The sequence below is a fragment of the Colossoma macropomum genome, unplaced genomic scaffold (assembly GCF_904425465.1).
Source record: "Colossoma macropomum unplaced genomic scaffold, Colossoma_macropomum, whole genome shotgun sequence".
Lineage (NCBI taxonomy): Eukaryota > Metazoa > Chordata > Actinopteri > Characiformes > Serrasalmidae > Colossoma > Colossoma macropomum.
The window spans coordinates 26493474-26517787 of NW_023494791.1; the positions used below are offsets into that span (position 1 = coordinate 26493474).

Here is a 24314-nt window from a genome sequence, read left to right on the forward strand (position 1 = left end):
AAATTATACAGCTGAAACCCAATTGTAATTGTAATACATTCAAATTTAGTGCTGTAAAATAATAATGCAGTGCAATGCTAAAACTCCCATAACTCAAACGCAATAATTCTGTGTATTTCTACTGAATCATCATACCTCATGCATAACTCTCTTATCTCAAACCATAACTTGCATTTCCTTTCATTTTAGCTGCATTACATACAGTCGTATGCAAAAGTTTGGGTGCCCCTTGTCAAATTACGCATTGTTTATTGTTATAAGCACACAGAGAACACACTTCTGCACATTTTAATATACAATTACTGTTTATTTGCCAAATTTGACAGACAAATTGGGGAAAAAATTAAAGCATAAACTGTAGTTTCTAATATATTAACCCCTAAAATCCCAGGCTTATTACATACTGAAGCTTAACATTTGGCAACTACAGGGACTTCAGTGCAAACTGGTTGAGCTATTCTTAGGTTACAGAATTGTGTAATGAAACTTTGGGCCCACTCGCAGACCCTGGCCATTTCAAGGGCTAAGCTCAGCAAATAAATAGAAATTGTGCACTAAAGTGTGCAGAAAATGTCACATTTAAGAGTGTTCTCTGTGCAGGACTTATTTTCACGAAAACAGCAAAATGTGACATGCCTGAAGGTCTTCAAACCTTTGCATATGATTGTATATAGTCAAAAAAAGAGCTGAGTGAGTCAATGAGTGATTACAGTCATACGCACAAGATGGCAGCTCTTGTGCCAAAACATTCTACTTGCAAAAGAAAGAGGAAGTATGCACAATGAAGTGACATCCTACTTGAGGGGTCCTACTTCGTTTATTTATAGTATGACTTTATAGATAAAAACAAAATCAATACAAACAAAATTAATTACAGTGTGTGATTAAGGTTGATTGATTTTTTTGGAAGCAAACTCATCAGTGATATATTCACAAGATTCTACCCTGCCAATATCATAACTGAGACAAACAACAACGAAAACCATATACTTGCAGGGCCCCTTGAGGCTCAGTGTCCCTAAGTGACTGCTTACACTGCTTATGTCAGGAAGAGGCCCTTTCAATGAATCGTTTCAGTTGATTCTGAATGCATCTTCAAAATCCATAACGCATTTAAATGAACTTAAATAGTAGGTAGCACTGACTCCTCTGCATCAATTTACTGTTTATAAAGAATTTGTTATCAAGGATCTCGTATCTATCTCTATCTCTCTCTCTCTCTCTCTCTCTCTCTCTCTCTCTCTCCCCCTCTCTGCTGCTCTTGTGTTTAAGAGTAAGTCCTCCACTATAAGAAGGTTCTTATCCTGCTGCAGAGGAGGAAGTGTAGGCTCTTGCTGCATGTACCATTCTTTATTGATTTCAGTGTTTGTTAAGGCATTTGCGTAAAAGCCCTGATTAATCTGATTAAAGCCACCATTCAGCTTCTTTATTCAACCTGATGCATGTACACTGTGACTTAAGCACTGTTTATTAATATTTCATCACACTGAGCTCACAGTATCAGACAGGGTTCACCGCTTCTCCTGATCCTTCAACAACTCTGACCAAAGAACAACTCAAAAATACACTTCAGTGTTTCTCATTCAGCACTGACCCCCACACACACACCTGTCCAAGAGGCCAACTGCTCTCTCTCTCTCTCTCTCTCACTCTCTCGAAAGGAGAATTCCACCAATTTGTACAAAATTCTACATAATCAAAGAATTAAGATGTAAACAAAGTCATTTGGAGCGATTCAGTGTGAAATGTACCATTCTGGGGAAACTTACAGTCAGAATTGTTTGATGCTGCTAAACATTCCACCACAGAACGTTATTATGTGAAATAATTATAAATACATTGTTTTATAGATTTGAGATTTTAAAAAAAGGTGCTACAAAGCATTTATAAAATCCATTAATGGCAGAGATCTACGTGCAGGCTGTGGTAAGGGTGCACATAAAACATAGGTTCACTGGTGGTTTTGGACAGTGAATACAATGGTTGCATTTCCATTGTAGACATTACGACCCCTGGTTCCCATTACCACTACTGTAAGGGAATCTGAATCAGTAAGTTTCTCAGCAATGCATCATTACACCCTGAATGACTTTGTTTACATCTAATCAGCTGCATTACACAGAATTTTTGAAAATTCAATGGAATTCCCCTTTAGTCTCTATACAGAGCCCCCTGCACACTATCTATACATAGTGGCCCTCTTCACTCTCTCTCTCTCAGTCTCTCTCTTTATTCTCTGAACATATTCTCTCTTTAACGTCTGCCGTATATTATAGGGAGAGAACAGATTTTTTAAGCAGCAGCATGGTTATTTGATTATTCTGTAAATATTCCAACTGCTGTGACAGAATAACACACGGGACTATTCAGCAATTAGAAGAGTGAACATAGTCAGAGAGACAAACTGCCTAAGCAGCTGCATTTATAATTGGATTCTGCTCAGTTCACAGAGGCCATATACAGCCTTCCTTGTTTCTGTGGACATAGAGAGGGAGAGAGAGGGAGAGAGGGAGGGAGAGAGACACAGAGTGTGTATGAGAAAGAGAGTGCAGCAGACTCTCTCTCCCCCTCGCTCTCCTCCCTCTATCTCTCTCTCCCTCCCGCTCTCTCTCCCTCTCTTTTTCTCTGTGTCTTTCTCCCTCCCCCTCGCACTGTCAGGTTGGCTTTGTGCGGATATGTGAATGATCGTGTTCTGCTCGCGCTGTGGCTGTGGAGGGAATGGAGCCACGCCTTCTCTCCGCCAACCACAAGTCCTGCTCAGCACACACACACACACACACACACGCGGCCACACATGTTTATATAACGCCTACGTCAGCACAGCGGCGCCCCCACCGGCTGGAATGTGAAGTGCAGGATGTAGAAGCCCCCACATTTCTCTCTGCTCCCCTCCCGTGAGGAACATGCTTAACTGGTGATGCCACATTGCTGGATTGGCGTCATTATGAATCAAACATTTCACACACAAACGCCTGCGAGTGACACTTATTCAAAACCGTATATTCTCCAACACTGAAAACAATCATACACTGAACTGACTCGAGTCAAACTGCATTTTTCTACATGAATAAAATATATTACATCAATATTATTATTGCGAAAAAGAGGAAAACTCAAAAACAAAATTGTGTCGATGTGTATGATCTATTTTATTCAACTTTAAATGATGTATATACTTGCAAGTAGATTCTATTAAATTTAACACTTTTTTCACATTAACCAAAAACATAAATGTTGACTGTGAATATCGCTATTCAACTCACTTCTTAAAGAGAAAATTCTACTTATTTTTCAAAACATACAACAAATAAATAGTTAATATGTAAATAAAGTCGTTCAGAGTGGCTTGTTGTGGGATGCTCGGTTCTGGAGACACTTACAGAGTCAGAACTGTTCACAGCATTTGTAACTGGAACCAGACATCTGAAAGGTTTAATGCCTCTAAAAGCTATGTCACAGAAAGTTATGACATGAAACGGTTATGAACGTTTATGAATGCTGCTTGATGCCTGTTTTTCACAATAGTTTTGAGATAAGATTTTGGCCTAGAAGGTTTTTTTAAGCTATTCATGGTGGAGGGGTACATGCAGGGTGTTGTGAGGCAACATAGTTCCCAAAAGATTTACCACTATTTCACCATTATTAACATATATCATATAAAAATTTAGAAGATACCTGTAGGTTCACTGGTGGTTTTCAATAGTAAATAATTTGTGCTGTAAACGTTGTTACCTCTGGTTGCTCACACCACCACTGCAAAGAAATCTGAGTCAGATAGTTTCTCTACAGTGAGCCGTTTCATATCAGACCACTCTGAATGACTGAATGTCTACATCTCAACGACTGAATTGAACTTAAAGAAAATTGGTGGAATTCCCATTTAATGTCTAGCTCACATGAAGAACTGCAAGTTGTTTAAGCCACATGCTTTGAAATAGCACAGAGTGACAAGGTCATCTGCCATCACTGTGCCTCCATGCAAGACCAAATAGATAAAGACTTTTAAATGGAAATATATTTACACTTATTATAACTTTGTAAATGAAAATATTGCAGAGATTTAGCGTTTTATCTTGACTGAAAGGTTTCAGCATGTTACACTGAGCTGGTGCAGACATATGTCAGGGCCAAAGGTCTCCAAGAGTTAATGATTATGAAGGGCAGAGTAGCTCACAGTGGAGATACTGAAGAGCAGTTGAGAGATGGAGGAACCTGAACAGAAGAAGATTCAGGGTTGATGAGATGACTTAATTTACCATGAGTGTCTTTGTGGGATGTGGAAAAAAAAAGATTCCTGAATATGAATACATGTTTACTTATACCGTCAAGCTAATGTATCCCACTAGTACATGGAAAAAACCTTTATCTTTCAGAATTCGCACAAATGAAAAAAAGTACATTAGCGTAACCTTAAACGTAAACTCTAGGCTTATTATTCAGTTACTAAACTTCCATTTCCATAATTCTATTCTTGAGATGTAAACAAAGTCAGTCAGAATGTTAAGAGGTCAAGCAGTGCATTGTACTGAAACTTGTCAAAGCAGATTTCTTTACAGTGGAGGTCTGTTGAGTGCTTATATGTAAAGATGATCATGGTAAAATAATGGTGAATCTAAAGGAAAAAAATATTTTTTACCTTACAACACACTGCATGTATCACCCCGCCATCAATGTATTTTAAAATAAGAGTTCAAGGGGAAAACTTTATCACAGAACTATCATTAAAAACAGTGTCTCAGCCATCAGCCATGATATTCATAACCATTTCCTGTAAAAACTTTCTGAGAGATTGCTTTTAGAGGCATTAAACATCCTATCACCATACACTGTTAACAATTCTGACTCAGTACGTTTCTGTAGAATGGAGCATTTCATATCAAATCACTCTGAATAACTTTTTCATATCACAATGGTTTAATTACAGAGAAATGTTGAAAAATCCCCTTTAAAATTTTGTTCATTCACTATAAAGCTAATATAAAGTTATATAGCTATTAAAGTGTGGACACATTTGGGCCCTTTAGAGTTTTATATGTTAAAGATGCTGTTAAACTAGCACTCACAAACATTATTTCTTCTGCACTTTAGTGTTTTGATATAGAAAGTAACCTGGCTGCTTAACAGTTTTGATTTTATTGAACCTCAGACAGTAATGTTGCATAAGAGAAATAAAACAATGTAAAAATAACTTAAAATAATCTAATGTAAGATGTAATGTTATTTTTCTTTTCACTTACTTTTAGCAATTAACTACATGTTTAAGACAAAAAGATTACTTATGTTTTAGGTTAAAATAATTTTTACACAATTTTTACAGCATACACTGAATGTAGTTTTCCATTCCATATAAATAAACTTTTTAAATGACAAAGTTAGAGTGAGATAGACAGAGAAACAATCTTGAATATCATCGACAAATGGATGACATTTAACATGATATTTAGGCCTGGCGGCCCTTTACAAGAACTCATCATTACAGGACCACAGTAAAGCACACTGAGCCCACCTGCGTGTTTGCCCTGGGGTGCGTGAGACAACGCGTGTGACTGCATACGTGTGTATGAGCGTGTTCATGTGATTTCCAGTGTGCGAGTGTTCGAGGGGAAAGGCCCAGAGAGAGGAGCCAGAACAGGAAGTACGAGGCAGACCACACACAGCTGCAGCATGGAAGCAGTGGGTGTGAGGAAGTGTGTGGGAGTGTGACATTCAGAAAACACACACAAACAGCCATATTCAGCAAGGCAGAGAGAGAGAGAGAGAGAGAGAGAGAGAGAGAGAGAGAGTGAGAATAAAAACAGATGAAGAATCATAAGCAACATCATGGGGAGAATTACATGATAGGAACTAATGAAGCTTAAAGGTCCTTTTAAGGACATCTTTATCAGACAGCATCAGTTCAGCTAACACAGGCCTTAGCTCTTCATTTTCACCTGCTCTGCAGAAACCGTCCAGAACCATCAAATGTATCTGGAACCAGTCCCAGGACACATGTTAAACCATTACAATCCTTTACACTGTGATATCGACCCATCAGGAAAACCCAAAATACCATTACTGACTATTGTACACAGCCAGGAACCAACAGAAACCTTTAATGGTTTCTATGAGTTTGTTCAGCAGAGATCTGGGTGGCTGACGGTTGGTGTCAGTTAAAGTGCCGGACGCTGAGAGCACGCTAGGCAAGCGGGCAAAACAGATGAAATGTCCATCAGGCCCAGGTGGGCACGGCCAGAGCTGTGCCCAGTGCCAGGCCAGTCTGTAGGGCTTTCCGCCTGAGCAGGTGAGGAGAATGGAGCAGTGGGAGAGGAGGCCTGCGCTGCTGCAGCATTAACCTAATTACAGCCTGGCCCCGCTAAATAAACACTTATTAAATTTGCATGCTCAAATACACTTATGCGTGGACTGGGTCACAGTGCATGCTGCCTTTTGCTGCCACTCAGAGAAGAACACCAGGAATCTACAAACTGTGTTCACCCAATGCCTGACCACAACGGATTTGCTTATGCTAAAGTCAGATAGGTTTTTGTCTCAGGTGTCACTGGAGTGCCAGTTTGTGCTTGACATATAAGTACACATTACTGCAAAAACCTAAAGATGGCAGAGTGCATGTAGAGTCCTCTGTGTTTTTTTTTTACAACAGACATCTGAGGGAAAATGAAGGAGTAGGGAACTTTAATATCACTATTAAAAGAAATTTACAGAAAATAAAATGAAAGCAAACATTAGATTTTAGTAGCTCAATAATTATACTAGTAATGATCCAGCCAGTATATCTCCCATAGGTATGGAATCCACACTGTCTTCCACTGACTGAACTCATATAATACGTCATTAAACAGTTTACTGGTTTACTGCACAACACTGCCCCCAAGTGTGTTTAAGGATTGTTTACAACCAGCTTTTCTGGCTCCTAGCTTGATCTTAAAGGGGAATTCCACTGATTCTAAAACAATTCCACTTTTTGTCACTGAGATGTAAACAAAGTCATTCATAGTGGTCTGATGTGAGATGGTTTACTGTAGAGAAATTACCAATTTTGATTTTCTTTACAGTGGTGGAGAACCAGGAGGCACAATCTATACAAAATTATAGCAATTTTATTTATCATCTAAAATGGCCAGTGAACCTACAGGTGTCTTTTGAGTTTTATGTATTGTGATGATGACAAAATAGTGGGACATCTGAAAAAAAACAAGATATAACATTTCAAGTATTAACTTTCTGTGATGTAGCATTTTAAGAGCACTAAATGCTTAGAAGACCAGGTCCCTACGACCACTGCTGTGAACAATTCTGACTCGACAAGTTGATGCAGAATAGAGCTAGAACAGAGCATTTTCATCAAACCACTCTGAATGATTTTGTTTACATTTTATTTATTAAATTAAGCAGAATTTTTTTTAAAAAAAACTGGCAAATTCTTCTTATTTCAAGCTAAATTCCATCTTTATTTCAGGCTATCAATGAAGCTCAGCGAAATCAAATCACAAATTAGGAATGAAATATTTTAACCTAGTAAAATATATTTTTACAAAAAAAAAATATTTTACACAGCAAAAACACAGGATTTGTAATATTAATGGTTTTAAATATTAGAGCTGGACAGTATTGAGTGCATTTACTCAGTTACATGTACTTAAGCAAAATTTGGAATAATTATTTATTGAGTATTTTCTCATATTTGCGAGCCTATATTATTATTTAATGTAGCAAATACATGCTTGTGGGTGCACACATTTCTGCCTGTTCTTACTGTGAACGTTGGTAGGTTGTGATGGTTCTGAACACTAAAAGGCCAGTCTCTCAAAAACAATGGAGATCTGTAGATCTTGCTACTTTTATACAAATTTGGCATAGACTGCTCTGCAGTTTTCATCACATATTACTTATTCCTGTGTAAATGTAGAGTTACAGTTATAATTTTAGTAATCAGTGTGTATTATGTGCATTCTTTCTGTGTACTGGTGGAATATCTTCGCTATAGGGATGAGATAATGTAACCTCAGTCAATTTCACACCTGAACAACAAATAAGGCTTGAAGGGAGTATTTTAAGACAAGCCATTCTAAGTTTGAAAAACATAAGTTGGACCAAGCAGCTTAATGAGTCACTTGGGGGCATTACCCCTCTCACCCCTCGCCAGTGCGAAAGAGTTGGTTTAGTGTTCAGGAGTTTGAACCATACTTTTTTCCCCACATTTACAGAACCATGGTGGAACTTTTAATGATATTTGTAAAGCATCCTAAATTGAAGTTCCCATACGTGGACAGCAGAGGTGGACAAAGTACAAAACTTCTGTACTTCTTCTGTGACAGAAGAAATACGCTTCATAAAATATTACTTGAGAAAAAATAGCTATACTCTTCAAAACGCATCCACCTGAGTTAAAGTACATGCCTTTTAAGCTTTTTAAGTCTGCAGTACAGACCTCCTTTAACAGATATTGTTCACTGAATATCACAGTGCATTTACTTTTTAATGATCTAAACGCAAACACTTTCAGACTTTAACTTAAGTAGAAATACAGATAGAGAATTTACTCGTCATGTTTTATCACAAATATTTCTACATGCACTCAAGCAATGTAGAAATAATATATTTTGTCCACAGGGTTGGACAGAATACTTTGAAAAAGTAGTGATGAGTGAATACTGAACACAAAATGTATTCCGTAATGCATCCCATTACAATACACTAAAAAGTAATGTTTTGTAGTAACCTGCTACTGGCTAGCGCTGACTCTGAGGAGCTCGGAAGGTGTAGTCAAGCGAGCATCCACACACGGGGACTCGTGGTAGGCAAGTGCCATCCTAAAAAGGGACTTATCGTTGTTGTTAACGCCCCTTTATTGGTTTAAAGTTATGTGTACGTGTTTATAGTGTTATTCTGTGTCAGTGGGTTTAGTTACTGTGTTCTGTGTTGGGGATTGGGCTAACATCAGGGTGAAGCCAGTAGTTTGTGGGGACCTCCTCTGTTTCTCTACTCCAATGCTACAGTATTCAGAATACATTTAGAATGCATCTTGATAAGGATGCATGAGGAGATGAATAACTGTCTCATCACATTGATTTAGCAGGAATTTCAGTGTAAAGAAGCTGTTGAGTTCCTCTTTACAGTTAATGAGCATGTTTGCTACATGCCATGTGCTGATTTTAAAATTGTCAATAAACAAGCATTGATGGTGTTTCTTTAAAAGATGATGTACATTTTTTTTTTTAATTTGGTAGTATTATAAAAGTATTCTTCTAAAAATGTAAACGTAAAGTAACTGTATTCTGAATACTGTCTTTACGAAATGTAATTTGGAGTGAATTCAGATACTTAATTTCTGTATTCTGAATATTCCCAAAACTTCTATTATGTTACATCTCGACCCTGTTCGTCCACCTCTGACAGACAGACTCTGTAGTCGCTGAAAGCTCTCCAGATTAGCTTCATGTAGTCTCTGGATTAAGCCCGTCCTTATTCCAGCGCGCGTCAGCATAATTCCCCGCCGAGGCGCCTCAGACTCGCTTTTCTGTCCCTCTCACAGCTCCGTCCCTGGCTGCGGCTGTGCCCTGCTGACCGTGGGCACGAGGCGGTTACTCTCCCACTGTCAGGGCACTGACCCCCTCTCCCTCCCTTTCTCTCTCTCTCTCTCTCATTCTCTCTTTCTTTCTCTGTCCCTCTCTCTCCCCTGCTCTCTCTCCCTCTCCCTCTGACTGCTGCTCAACATCCTAATGCTCTTCTGCACAAGATGGCGGAGCCGAGCATGGAGAAGGACGCAATAGTGAGTAACGGACACTGCTAAAATCTTACCGTCTTTCATGTTTTATGTGCCAAATGCATGAACGCGATACGAGCCCGCAGTGAATTACGGCGTGTAAATCCTGAGCGCAGACAGTCCTGCGTTGCGGCTAATGCGCGTCGTGTTAGCGTGTCTGTCTCTGGAGCAGCGCAGACTTATTTCGCCCCAAACCTTTAAGAAACGGATTTCTGGGCGATTTGGATTAACTGCAGGGCCTCAGACTGGGAGAAAAAAGCCAGGCCGTGATGCTCTTCTCCATGTCGTAATATGTTGTTTTGTCTAGCTGGCCTTCCAGAAATGGCAGTGGTAAGGTGTGCACTTTGGCATTGTTACTGTGTGCATCAGCACGCTGGGCGCTTTAAGCCGTCTATCCACATTACATGCGACATCATATCGTCTCTAATTAGCCCGTATAGCAGCATTTGCGGTCATTTTTGCTCCTGCTAAATCGCTCTTTCTGTCTCTTTCTCTCGGATGAACCTGCAAGAACACCGAAGATGACCATCTTAACAATTCATTAGGAGACCCTGGCTTGATCTCCCCTGACAAAGAGGATATCTCACGGATTCTGGTAGAGTAGCCCCGCTATAACACTGGAAATCTGTGGGTTCTTCTGCTACCGCAGTCAGGCTAGTCTGCTCTGATTAATCCTCCCCGATTTTAATCTTATAGACGGTTCCGTTCAAAGGACGGATCAGAGGTGGGATGAGGCCAGGGAAGAAGATCATCGTCATGGGCATTGTGGATCCAGAGCCATTCAGGTAGGCGAGCATTGGAATTTAGTGTTGTAGAAAAAGGCATGTGACCCTACAGAGCATTATCACCAGTATTAGGAGCGGTTTAGTCTTACCTGGGTGCCAGCCTCCTGCTGGAGCATTCTTATTACAGGCAGGGCATGGCCTTTGCTTACTGGACTACAGCTGAAATGGACTGTGTGGGCTCCTGTGTGTGTGTGGGTGTGTGGGTGTCTGTGCTCCATGGGCGTTCACCTTCTCTGCTACAGAAAGTGATCTCAGAGAGTTTGTGAGGTGTGTCACTGAAACCAAAAGTCCAAATGTGGCCACAATGATAAACTTTAATCCTGTTTTGGCTTTTTTTCTTTCTTTTTTTTTTTAACTAAAGCGTTTTTTGTTTCTCATTAACACATTTTCAGTGATTCAGGCTACATTTTTACTCACTCACTGAGACCCTAGACTTATTTTTCAATAATGATTATTAGGCTATTTGATAACTACTATGAACCTTATATGTAAGCTATGTAGTTGAGAATGAGCAGCTGAAATTTAGGCTTAATGCATAGACAGATAAATCATGTCACAAAAACAGCCCACAAGAGGTGCTCAGACCAGTTAAATCAACAAATTATTTTTTCTTTTTTGATATAATTTGAAAATACTAGCTTTTCTTTACACTGTGTGAAAATGTAATGACAAATAGGCAAACAGAAATGGTCAAACATTACTTGGAATTAAATCTTTTTTACATTAATTTACATTGTTAAACTTTAAGGATGTTTTCTCCTTCTGAAAAGTTTCCATTTTAGAGAGATGAGGATTTGTTCTGACAGTGACAATATGTCTCTTTTACAGTGTCAAATAGTGAAACTGTAACCAGGTGGCCTAATTTGATCATGCTTTAGTGACGATTGGCCCAAGTGCCAAGCACATTGCCAGTATTTGGATTTGTAGGCCTTCTGGTGGAATGTATAATTACTGTTTATAATAATGTGTGCAACTGTGCTCTCAGAACAACAGTGAAGGAAATACCCTTGAGCAGTATTGTTTAGCTTTGCTAAAACATGTTGTTTATTGTATATGCCAGTTACACTATACGTTAAATTTTAAGGCACTTCACTGTAAATGCTGTGCCCAAAGGATCATTTGTCATGTTTTTCCATGCTGAATCTGTGTTCTCTGTTCAGTTTTGATGTCAGTCTGACCTGTAGCTGCAGTACAGAGAAGAATGAAGAAGAGCTCACAGATGTGGCCCTGAAACTTAGCGCCAGATTTGCTGAACGGCAGTTCCTGCGGAATGCGAGGATCTCTGGCAAGTGGAGTGAAGAAGAGGCTGCCATTCCATACTTCCCTTTCATTCAAGACCAGCCGTTTAGGGTAATTAACAGACCTTACTCTATAGGTGTCAATAGTAAAATCTTGCTAAATCAATATTGACAGTCAGGTGTGTTAAGATTTGCCACCTTATGCAGAGATATCTCAGAAGTCTTGAGTTCTAAAATCAGAAGTCTTGGGTGGTGGTTTTGGCAAGGGTGGAGTCCCACTGAATGTTGCAGGAAAGAACAGGGAAGAGTTCAATATGGCTTAATCCAGTGAAATCTTTAGGTAGACCGACAGATATGGAGAGAGAGAGAGATAGATGTGCTTTATTGATCCCCAGTGGGAAGTTTACAGAGCTTTAAATAAAGCTTTGAGACTGCGAAGCTTGATTTATTTAAGTGCAGCTTTTGCAGACAGGCATTAGAAACAAAAGGATGGCATCTGTTTAGGTCTATCACAATTAATCAATCAAACTCAAGAAAAAATATATTAATATTTGTCTTCCTGGCAGCAACTAGTTGGCATAATTTGAAGAAACTGAGACTGATACACAGTCACCCATTTATATGCATTTTTTGCTATGTAGAGTATATATTAGATACTTACACACACATATATACATTCATATATAAAGAATTTCTAGGCTTCCTAGTTATCCCGTTCCATTAATGTATTTTGGAATATTTGAAAAGTTATGCATGGATTGTTGATGTTCAGTTAAGTTAATTGTTAATTGGCCTTTTTTAAAAACTCTGATTGCTCGATTAATCGTTAAAAAAAAAACCCAGTAGATTACACAATTACTCATATAATCAATAGCGACAGCCCTACATCTGGCTATGCAACAGCCACTAGCTTCATGTGACCTAAAACTAACCCCTGCACCACAGCATGGCTATTTCCTTTTTTCTGCCACTTAGCTGTTGAATTTTTGTTGTTGAATCTGATTGTGCCGGATTAGAGAGCGATGTTGATGAGGGCTGCACTGATTGTATGTTGCATTATCACAGCCTGCTCTATGTCCTTTCATAACTGAAAAAAGCTATAAATACTGTGTTTTAGGGATGCAGGATGTACTATCATACATCCCTAATACTATGTTTTATCATGTCCTGTAAGCTTGATCACCAATTCTCATATGCCTCTGAGTTGGGTTTTGTGAATGTGAAGGCATTCACGATATCCAACAAACGTTTTTAATACATTTACATGGTTTTAATACATTTGCAGTTCATATAACTATTTAAGTATGATACTACCAGTTAGGAAATGCTAAATCATTCATTGAAGCATGCTGCTTTTTTAAGGTAACTTCTGGAATGAGAAAATGCATACCATCTAAATAACCTGGAATAACAGTGCAAAATCTATGGTCACTGATGTTCAGTAGACGAAAGAGGGGAAAATCGCTTTGCTATATGAGCTGTACAGTGACTGAAGGTAAAGATGGCTGAGATAATGAGGTTGGTGAATGGGGCTGGAGAAAACAGGTCACTCCACTTTCAGATCAATCAGTGATCCAATACTGAGCTGAGATAAGCATGCAAAACCAGACCAGTGTTTCCTTTCTGCAATCTGCCCACAATATGGGACTCAGTGACTGAAAGGGTTTTTCATTCTCTGTCCTTCCCCCTCTCTCTTTCTCTCTCTGAATGTACCTTTTTTCCTGTATTTTTGCTCCTTTTTTCACAGATTGAGATCCATTGTGAACACCAGCGTTTTCGGATCTTTGTGGATGGACATCAGCTGTTTGACTTTTATCACAAAGTAAAGTCTTTGTTGACCATTGATATGATCAGGATAGATGGGAGTCTACAGATCACCAAGCTAGGCTAAATCCCAGCACACCTGAGCATGCTCCAGAGAGAACTTCTGACAGGGGACCAAGCCCACCTGCGTGTCGCAAGGCAGTGACAGTGAAGGCCTCTGGGCTTGTGCTCCCGTAAAGACATCATCACCGCCTATATTTCCTCACTCTGTTCTTTCTTTTTCCTTATCCCCTTCTTCCAGCTACACATTGAAGGTTGAAATGTAACAGGTGAATGGTTGCAATGTCAGCTATGTGTCTTTTTGGATGTTCCTGAAATCACAACTGTAGCTTATTTTGTTTTTGTGTAGATTATGTTTCAGGGACCGTGTGTAATTGTATGCACTCTGCGGTACGACACTGCGCCAGGGGAATCTTGCTGCTCCAAAAAAGGTACTGCCTATTCATAGTTCTGCGCAGTGCTGGTGAAAACTTTCAGGGACTCAGGAAATCAAATATGGTATGTGTGTTTAAAAATATAAAGCAAAATGAGTAAACAGGAGGACTGGAAATGCTCATGGAAAGTAGTCTCAAATGTCTTTGGATTGCTATAGTCATAGATTGCTCTAAGCATTTGTCGTTCCACCCAGATTTGGTGTGTTGCCTGTGTCTGTGATTTATATCAGCTTAATGACCTAAATAAGAGGCAGTGAGGATTATTTGGTGAGCTCTACGTTGCATAGAATCATCTACGATTGATGATTATGTAAATACCTTAGCTACACTGGGCAACTGCTGTTCATTGCAACCATTCTTTTTTCTGGGAATAAATATCTTGCACTGACTTAATGTAGAATGTAGTACATACAGATTTTTGTTTTTATTTGAGTTAGGTGTTTGAATACCAGAAATTAAGAACTGGTCAATGAAGTTTGCAAGATCATACAAGCCATTGAAAACAATAACAAGCAATCTATTACAACCAATCTAAGAATTAAAAAAATTAATACAAGGTACAAGATTACAAAGTGTACAAAGCCCATGGTAATTTTTTTGTGAATTTATGTTAGTCAAATAGCCGTTTTGCCTGTTTTTTCATAGGAAAAAAATCGACTTTGCAAAATGTACACTTACAAAAACTCACCTCCTGATGTTTACATTCTCTGTTGTTTCCGCTTAGTGGAAATTATGTCTGAAGTAAAATAGGGCTGAATCGTTTCTTGAATGTAACGTTATGAACTCGATAGCTAATAGGGAAGAAGAAGCAAGCTTAGCTATAAAGTATCTTAATTAATAGCACTAATCCATATTGTTTATATTATATAACTTAACCTTTGTGTCATTCCGTACACAGTTATGTCTTGGATTACAATGCCAAGGGGTGGCCTGTGTTCAATAGCTGTGTCTTTCTCTCTGCTTTGTTATATTCAAGATGTCTTTGATATCTTTCTACTCTTCCCTGAACTTTAAGCACCCTGTGGGTTTTCCCCCCAGATGGAAGGGCATATGTTCCCATAAGTGTTTTTTATCACCTCTGCATCTGCTTACATATAGAAGATTATGGTAATTAGTATCAGCATCATTTGTAAGCTATTACTAATTATCTACCATAACCCAAGGCACAGACTGAGTCTCATGTCTCAAGCAAAAGTACAGTATTCTTGTCATATAAGGGATGTCTCTGAAGTTCTTCATTGATAAGTATTTTATTGGGGCACTGCTATATATATCTTTTAGGTATCTAAAGGGATGTGACATGCCTCCCGTAAACAGAGTAAAGACTAAGATCGTTAAGCTGTAAGTTTTTTTTACTCTTAAGCTGTACGTTTTTTTACTCTGCTGATGGTCACTCTGAACTGAATGACCCTATCAGAGCACAGAATGAGACTCAGAGCTCTTTATCCAGCTGAACTCAGATCGATTGTATTCACATGAAATTTATGGTTTATGATGTATTGATTTATTTGATTTGTGGTTTATTAGCAGGCTTTGCTCTGCAGGTGCTTAAACCTACACTTTAACCTAAAGAGTCATGTAGCAATTGTCCAGTTTGTGCCATAAATTGGTGTTCTGGCATTGCTTCGTCATCTTAAGCAAAGTATTTTGCAGTGGTACCAGTAATTTAGCAATACAAGAATATGGCCAATTTATTGGCCACACTTTTGTTTCTTTTCTTTCTTTTATCAGCAGTTCAAATATCAGTCTTCCACAAGCAAACAGATTCTGATGTGAGGTATGACTAAAGGATGAGGTCAATGATGGATAGAGATGAGGTCTCCTATGGGTTTTAGAGATTTTCTGTCATTTTTACTTATTTTTATCTTTCTTTATACCGATCTTACAATGACTAAAGTTGTTCGACATAGTTTCCACATAGGAGTGTGCTTTGGGGTAGCAGAATCCCAGTGCTTACTGTTTCCTCTGCAATTATGATAAATTATGATGTTTATAGCAGGAAGTTAGAAGTGAAAGAGGTTTGTTGTGTAACCACCGAAAGAAATCGATTAGAAAGTGGAATTATGGGCCCATTTTAGGTGGAAAAATAGCATAACTATGTGGAACAACTGAAAAAGGTCAGTAGATAGGAAGTAAGTTCATTATTATTATTTTTAATTTATGAGAATATCAGATGTATGGACCATCACCATGCACCTGAACAGTATTGAGGTTTAATCGTTCTTCATGTGACGTATTACTTTTATGCATTCCATCTGGTGCTGTTTGCTTGTTCAGAAATGATTGTGTTTGAACCAGCACATCGCTCTTGGTACCATTAATAGTGTATGGCTGCTGTGTGAGGCCATCTGAAGGACACTGTGCCCTGGAGGAACGGGGAGGGACTGAGCTGATCTGTATCTCATAGACAGCTTAGTGAAGAGTATGAGAGCCGAATAAAGAGAATCCGTTTTTAAAGTGACGGCTCAGTAAAATTGTACAAAAAAGACAGCTCTTTTGTACAATGACAGCCATCACTCAGAACCCCTCATCTCTTGATTTCCCTTATTTCCCTTCAAAACTACACAGTAATTTTGGATCCAGTGTTTTGCTTAAGTGCATGGGCTGTTCTCTGCTCCCTGTGATCCAGATTGTCCTCTAGGGTCAACAGATGTTTAGCCAGTGCGTTGTTTTTTGACTGTAGTGTAAAATTCTCTGAACAGATTTGAATGGATTTGACCTGAATGCCGTTGTCCCTTATTGTAGACTATTGTGTTCATGACTTTGGATGTACATAATATTGAACAGGGTAAGAGTGAGTTCATTTTCTATTTAATGTCATTGAGAGTGAGTGACAGTGTGTGAGATATTTAATCCAAGTGTTTCTAGCTTAAGTCATCATGCTTCTAGTTGCATAACTTTCTTTTAAATTACATAGCATGGTAATTAAGACATTTTTCTAGCAGATGTTTTGTAGTTTGCCATTTCGCTACTGTGCTGAGGAAGAGCCCAAAGTGTTGATTATTTGATTTTGGGTTTATTTCACATGTATTTACACAGTGGCCTATTATGTAGAACTAGATTGTGCTGTCAGACATGTTAAGTGTGGTTGTACAATCAATTTGGAAAGTTAATTGAATGCCTGAGGTGTAGACATTGGCTCTGTGTGTTCCTACAGCTGCAATTTTATTTAAAGATGTGCCTATGGAATAACGGCTTTGGTGTTTGGGATCCAAAATTTTAACTCTTACCAAATTATATCACCAATTGGCTTAGAGTTTCTTGAGCACTTTCCAAGCTATGCTTAGGATGTGTAAGAAATAATACTGAACTTCTGTAATGTAAAAGCACTTTTTATAATGTATGTGTTGACTAAGTGCAGCCATTGTAAAATATCAAATAAAAATCACACACATTTCCTGACTAAGAAATACATATTTGTTTTTTTCTCTCTCCCACAGGTATTTACTATAAATGAATATTCATACAGTGGACATTTCTGTCATACTTAAAATGCATTATGTTTGTTTTTTCAGGAAACAAAATGGCAAACCAAGTGGTATTTGTTTTACACAGACCATTCCAGGACATTTTCTTTTTAGCAAAGTATTCTTTTAAAAGGTGACAGTGTGAAGAGGTTTTTGCAGACTTCTCCAGGTTTACATCCAAAATGCCTTTGTATACTTCTGAGTTTATGATTCCATCAATGAAGCTCACCAACACCAGAGAAGAACAGCCCCAGACCCTGTACCCTTGGTGCAGTCGGGTTGGAATTCTTCTCCAGGCTTTCTCCACACAAAGAGTCAACTGTTTGATTTTGTGTTAAAAGCTTTTTTTTACTGAAACAAATCTAATTTTGTTAAAACATTTCATGATGTTACCTAAAGAACTTAAAATTCACCAATGAATAAATGGTTAAAGTGGGCCCACTGTATGTATTTGCAGTCATTTAAACAAAAGGACCCATATGATCTATTTTCCGTATGATCACTAAAACAGGACTGCATTCAAACAAGTGCAGATTAAATCTAATCAGAAATAAACAAACATTGGTGTGGTCGGTTGCCAACATTCAGACTGTAGTGTATAAGGCAACCTGAACAGCAAACAGCAAATCTGAAATAGAATTTAAACCAAAAACAGTCCTGATTGGAGATCAGCAATAAATTATACAATAAATTATAGTTAGCAAACAATAAAGTATTTATTGTGTTTGAAGCCAGTTATACTTGTTCTCATTCTGTAAGCACTTGGTCCAAAAACGGCTTGTCAACTTACTGTTTTTCAAACAAGAGCCTCTTTGTGCTGTCTCTCTGTGAAGCGACTTTGTTTACTTTGATTACAGTGCTGTGGTGCATTGCATTGTTATACAGGCATTTCCTGACTGTTTCATGAGGGCCAAGGGGGTCAAGTGCTTTGTCATACCTCATAAACTGAGCTTTACGAAGCAGAAGATTCTATATACATTTGCATATGATATTATATAAATTAGATGCAAATCATGTAAATAAATCAGCCTGTATGTACAGGGACAGCAGATGAAAATTAGCCCATTTGGCTAAATGGAGCACATGTACATCATGAAATTATCTTGATTATTATCCAGTGTTTATCAAAATAATACAAATAATTTTCGGTATGATTAAATAAACAATACATATAAATGATTTGTATTATTTTAATTGTTTTAAAAGTTTGATTTTTGAGTTCTACTTGAGGTTTTAGCTCCCCCTACTGCCATTTAAAAGCTACTACAGTATATTAAAACACATCAAGGCAACAGTATCCATCCATCCATCATCTAAACCGCTTATCCTTCTAGGGTCGCGGTGGGGTGCTGGAGCATATCCCAGCTGTCATTGGGCGGAAGGCGGGATACACCCTGGACAGGTCGCCAGTCAAGGCAACAGTAAGTAAAAGCAAAATATTTTTCTGGAGAACAAGAAGCAGGATATAGATGAATATTATATCAGTGTTACTAATATAAATATAGGCAGGGAAAAACATATCTAAACTCAGAAAAGGATCTAATTTTCAGCTCAAGCCAAACAACGGGCCAGGTTGAACAGATTTAAAGCTAAAATAAGTTATTTACTATTAAAGCATGAATTGACATCAGTCAGCATCCAAAGATTCACAGCCGTTTAACAGCCTGTGTCAAAAACAGTTATGCTTTACCTGAGTGTTTACCTGTGTTTATAGAGTGTGTGAAGTGGGAAGACTAAGGAAGAGACCGAGGATGCTGGCTGAAAAAAGGAGGACAATTGAAAGAGAGGATGTTGGCTGAAAAAAGTAAGAAAAGCTTTAATTTAGTTAATGGACTAAGGCTTTCCCTACGGATCTCGTGTTCATGAATACAGTTTCTTTTATCCAATACTCATGTAGTACTGGTTAATTATGGTAATTATGGTGATCAAGTGCTCTCCTGGTGTTCTTTTGGCATTAAAACTCTATTGTGTGCACAAGATCATATTTTGTGTAAGACTGAATATTATCAGTTGTAAAGTAACAGTCTGCCTGGTTGCTTTCTGTGCAGTTTTCTTGGTCTATATACGTTTGCTTTGTAAAATTGAAACAAATCTAAAATATAAATAAAACAAGAACCAGAATAAAGTTGTTGGCAACTTTTTTCTAAAAATAAGAGATTGATTTTAATTTAGAATATTTTGTACTCCAAAAAGGTTGCGTGAAAGTCTTATTAGACTCTAGTCGTAGGGCAGAAGTTAGTAAACTGACGTGCATTTCTCTCAGAGCACCCTGCTCCAACTTTTATACAGGGAACTCTGAGACACGGGGGATTTTTACATAACTGTTTGGATTTGGCAACCCTGCCTGAGAGCGACTCCTGCCAGTGCAGCGCTGCTGAGGTTGAGCGTAAACCTCGCAACTTACAACATGGCAGTGTTTTGCAGATCGGCTGTTTCAATTTTGAAGCCAGTTACCTTTATTCCGTCTGCATCTGCAGCTCTCCGACAGTACAGCTCAGGTAAATGTACCTATAAAAGCGCGTTTGAATGTAGGTGAACTGTCTTGTGTTCAATGTGACCCGCTGACTGGCTGAGCTCGGTCTGTCTGTGTGCGTCATTACGGTTCAGCGCTGCTCTGAGCGCCTCGCTTAATGTCACTAGCTTGATGGCTAAAACACTAACAGCGCACGACTGGACACTGGAGACCATCAATAAAAAGTCTGCAATGTGAAATTGAGTGGACGCAGTTAGCCACATTTGTGAGCTGTTTATTAGTTGACTGTATTTGGGTAGTTGCTTCCCAAGACGTGCACGTTTTGCTAGCTAGCTAAGTTAGCTAACTTAACATACGAAGGCTTTACGTAGGTCTGCTAGCTTAGCTTAAACGCTAAAGGAGTCAGGCTGGCTAGCTAGCTAGCTGTCTGTTATTCAGTTAGCAGTTGGACAACCACTGCCTAAAAACAGTGAATCGCCTTACCGTTAGCTAGCTAAAGAAAGAAAGAAAGAAAGAAAATATTTTCTTGAACATCAACCTGAAGCTGGCATGTTCCTCAGTGTACAGTTATTTAGTCTAACCTTGGCAAATGTAGCATATTTGAGTGGTGACATACCTTTTGAGCTTATCAGGGTCAGAGTCAACACCTGCTTTAAAGCCAAGTGAACGTAGGCTTCACAAACAACAACTAGCTATTTTGTTTTTATTTCTATTTATGCGCTTAAATGCCTTCGTGCAGTAGTGTTACGTCTGTTATATCAGTTTAACAGTTCTAAACTGATTAAGAAAATCTCTTTCCTAGCTGGGCATTCAGACAACTACAAACCAGCTAAGATTAGGGATAAAAGTGCAATATTGAGTGTAGTAACTCGCTGAAAAAGCGGTACATATGGATTTTTTTCCTATGTCTCATAGGTGGCCAGTACCAGTATATCCTGGTTGACAAAAAAGGAGAAAAGAAGAATGTTGGTTTCATCCAGTTAAACAGACCCAAGGCCCTGAACGCCCTCTGTGATGACCTGATTCTCGAAGTGAATCAAGCCCTGGATAGCTTTGAACAAGATGGTGAGGTTGGAGCAGTAGTCATCACAGGCAGTGAAAAAGCATTTGCAGGTATGGAATATGAGATTCAGATATTATTTACGTAATTACGTAAAGTATGGATTCTTCAGACCGTAAGATACATGTTTCATCCATATCCTGGTTTTGTTTAGCTGGGGCCGACATCAAAGAGATGCAGAATAGAACTTTTCATGAGTGTTATGGTGGCAACTTCTTGGCACACTGGAACAAAGTATCAGCAGTTAAAAAACCTGTTATAGCTGCTGTAAATGGATTTGCTGTGAGTAATCAAATGTTTTTAACCTCCTTATTTAAAAGAGCTGTACTTATATTTTCCATCAAGCAGCTATTTTATTTTATCATCTTTATCTTCTGCTTGTAGCTTGGTGGAGGTTGTGAATTGGCCATGATGTGTGACATAATTTACGCTGGAGAAAAGGCACAATTTGGACAGCCTGAAATCTTGCTGGGAACCATTCCAGGTAAACATTTGTTCGTACTTCGGTCTCTGAGTCAGTGAAAGTGGTGTTATGAGTTTTGACAGGTGTTTGATCTTGCAGTGAAATGGGAGTAAGTTTGTTTTTACATAGACATTTTCCTGTACAGGTGCTGGTGGTACTCAGAGACTCACTCGGGCTGTGGGTAAATCTATGGCCATGGAGATGGTCCTCACAGGAGTCCGGATTTCAGCACAAGAGGCCAAACAATCTGGTGTGTATTTTAAAGCAGGGGTGCACAACTCCAGTCCTGGAGGGCCGGTGTCCAGCACCTGCTCAAACACACCTGATCAGACTTAATTAATTGCCAGGTTTAGTCGGTGTGTTTGAGTAGGGTAACCTCCAAACTATGCTGGCCCTCCAGGACTGAGTTGTGCACCCCTGCTTTAAACAGTATTATTGTGCTTTTTCACATCCATGTTGTTATTCAGGTTAAACTTGCATCATGTCAGAGGCAAATATTGTTTTTTATGTATTTCAAACTCTGTTTCCTATACATGTTCAGCCTTCTGTAATAGTATACAACCTCCACAGGTCTTGTAAGTAAAGTGTTTCCTGTGGACCAGGTGGTATCTGAAGCAATCAAATGTGGTGAGAAAATAGCCAGCAATTCCAAACTTGTATCAGCAATGGCAAAGGAGGCTGTTAATGCAGGTGAGTGGGCTTTGGATTTCACATATGTAGTTATTTTCCAGATAGATAAAAATGTAAGGGATGTCTACCTTTATTAACCCCATACATAGTCATGAGTCTGCCGTTTTATTACACACTTCTATAACCTAAGAATAGCTCAACCAGATTACGTTAAAGCCTTTGTAGTTACTAACCCTGGGATTTTAAGGGCTTAACTGTTGTTGAACTACATTTCTGTAGTTTTTGGGCATGTTTACATTTGGCAGGTTTTGTCTGACTGAACCAAACCCTGGTGCAGTTGTTTGTGTGGTTAAACATCCTGAGCACAAAATGAACCATCTTCTTGAATGAATAAATCTTTTCCGATGCTTTTGACACATGTATTTCATTATCTCTTCACAAACTCCTTATTATTAACAAATTATCATAATAATTAACCCACAATCAAAGCCACAAAACAAAAGTTTAGTGGACATTGTCCCAGTTAATTTATGTACACTAACAAACTAAAATACAGCAGTGTGTAATTTCATGCTTTGCATTGATGTGTGTTTTTATGTAACAGCTATCCTTTATTTTCAGCATTTGAACTGTCGCTGACTGAAGGCAATCGATTAGAGAAGAGATTATTCTATTCAACCTTTGCTACAGTAAGTTTTAGAATTAAACTCATTAAAGACTACTTTCTTCTCCTGTGAGAGAGATTCTAAAGATTGGACTTGATGTTTCTTAAACAGGAGGACAGAAAAGAAGGCATGACTGCATTTGTTGAGAAGAGGAAAGCCGCATTCCAGGACAAGTAGAGGTTCAGATCAGAAGACGGTGATTTTTTAAATACACTAATGTTTAGTCTGTGATTAGATGCTGTTACTGAAAGACTGTACTTTGCCTTAACTTGATTTTATGTCAAGTGTGAAATCAGGTGATCAAGAGCTCACAAACTGTACAAGAAGCATCACAAGCTGAAATGTCATGACATTTGCCTTTTCTCTCAATCTAAATTCATCATTCACATTATCATTGAGAGATGTTCTGTTTAATGTTCAGTAATTGTCTTCAAATAAAACTCATTTCGAGAAATGTATCTGACTAATTTCTAAAATATGTATACCCTGGTTTAGTAATAAACACTGTAAATACCAGCAGAGGACATAAATACCCTCAGTTTGGTGTTTTCCCTGCTCTGACACTCCAATTTAACATGGCAATTAACTGAAGAGCTAATGGGTTAATGAATGATGTGTGTTTGAGCAGGAAAATCATCAAATTCTGCGGGAATTCAACCTTACAGGACTGGAGTTTGCCATCGCTGGTCTAGTGTTGAAATGCTGTCTATTTGTAATACACTTTTGTTTCATATTTAGACAGAAATTTCATTTAGGGAGTAAATGTATTAGCTTGGCTGGAGGAAATATTTGTTTACCTCTACTACAACGCTGAACGTTTTGTAAAGATGTAATGCCATTAAAATTCAAATAGTTTGAGCAGATGGGTTCATGTTGCAGTTGCTTGGTTTGAACACTAGGTGGTGATATTAGCGCACAGATCTGTTATTTTCAGCGATCTGTAATACAGGCTGGATGATGGAGCAGAAGTGTTCCTCAAAGTTGGCGGACAGTAAAAATTAGTAGGAAAATACGTCTAGTGCTTTAAAATGCTTTATCACACAACTTCCCCCGCTCTAGATCTATTTTCATATTTAAGCATTTTGGACGTTTAATGGCTATTTTAGTGTGCAGACAGCAGGGCTCAGTTTCAGAGCTGTTGACGTTAAAAAGGCGAATATTGTTTCGATTCAGTCTGTTGAGAATTAATTTGTTGTAATAACTAAATATGAGTGACTAAATTCAGCAGCACATGAGAACATTTACCTCAACGTAGATTATTGGGGTAATTTCTGTAAAGCTTTTTCCCTAAAGAGAGCAAAATCTTGCGTGTAAAATAAAATGGAGGATAATGAAATGCTGTCACATCTGCCACTCATTTAATTATATGGTATATTAGGGCAAAATCAGTAACTGATTAAATACTGAAGTAAGTAATAATAGATCAAATCAAAAATGTATCTGTAATTTGATGCGTTCATTCAAAACATTGCCTTCATCAAAGCCGTTTCCAACTTTAATCATTTCAGATGA

General features: G+C 38.4%; 2 protein-coding genes across 3 annotated transcripts; both read left to right on the top strand.

Annotated features, from left to right (window-relative positions):
- The first annotated feature begins 9503 nt into the window (after positions 1 to 9503).
- lgalslb (lectin, galactoside-binding-like b) lies at positions 9504 to 17446 on the top strand. The gene is made up of 5 exons (XM_036574674.1): positions 9504 to 9769; positions 10275 to 10358; positions 10460 to 10548; positions 11709 to 11898; positions 13534 to 17446. The coding sequence occupies exons 1-5, from the start codon at positions 9737 to 9739 to the stop codon at positions 13675 to 13677; spliced, it is 540 nt and encodes a 179-aa protein (XP_036430567.1). The 5' UTR covers positions 9504 to 9736; the 3' UTR covers positions 13678 to 17446.
- A 1793-nt stretch (positions 17447 to 19239) lies between these two features.
- echs1 (enoyl CoA hydratase, short chain, 1, mitochondrial) lies at positions 19240 to 23260 on the top strand. 2 transcript variants are annotated; one of them, XM_036574673.1, is made up of 8 exons: positions 19240 to 19315; positions 20900 to 21097; positions 21199 to 21326; positions 21429 to 21528; positions 21653 to 21757; positions 22078 to 22197; positions 22759 to 22826; positions 22914 to 23260. In XM_036574673.1, exons 1-8 carry the CDS (start codon positions 19300 to 19302, stop codon positions 22977 to 22979), a joined length of 801 nt encoding a protein of 266 aa, XP_036430566.1. In that variant the 5' UTR covers positions 19240 to 19299; the 3' UTR covers positions 22980 to 23260. The 2 variants fall into 2 exon arrangements, with proteins under 2 accessions (XP_036430566.1, XP_036430565.1); XM_036574672.1 differs by lacking the exon at positions 19240 to 19315 and adding an exon at positions 19792 to 20009.
- Positions 23261 to 24314: the final 1054 nt, after the last annotated feature.

What these genes read in the sequence shown, in the direction of transcription:
- lgalslb (XM_036574674.1), top strand. Translation starts at nt 9,737, where the DNA reads ATGGCGGAGCCGAGCATGGAGAAGGACGCAATA. An exon ending in GCATGGAGAAGGACGCAATA is followed by an intron (nt 9,770 to 10,274) that starts GTGAGTAACGGA and finishes TGAACCTGCAAG; the next exon opens with AACACCGAAGATGACCATCT. An exon ending in AGGATATCTCACGGATTCTG is followed by an intron (nt 10,359 to 10,459) that starts GTAGAGTAGCCC and finishes TTAATCTTATAG; the next exon opens with ACGGTTCCGTTCAAAGGACG.
- echs1 (XM_036574672.1), top strand. Translation starts at nt 19,919, where the DNA reads ATGGCAGTGTTTTGCAGATCGGCTGTTTCAATTTTGAAGCCAGTTACC. An exon ending in CTTGCTGGGAACCATTCCAG is followed by an intron (nt 21,529 to 21,652) that starts GTAAACATTTGT and finishes TTTCCTGTACAG; the next exon opens with GTGCTGGTGGTACTCAGAGA. An exon ending in TCTATTCAACCTTTGCTACA is followed by an intron (nt 22,827 to 22,913) that starts GTAAGTTTTAGA and finishes TTTCTTAAACAG; the next exon opens with GAGGACAGAAAAGAAGGCAT.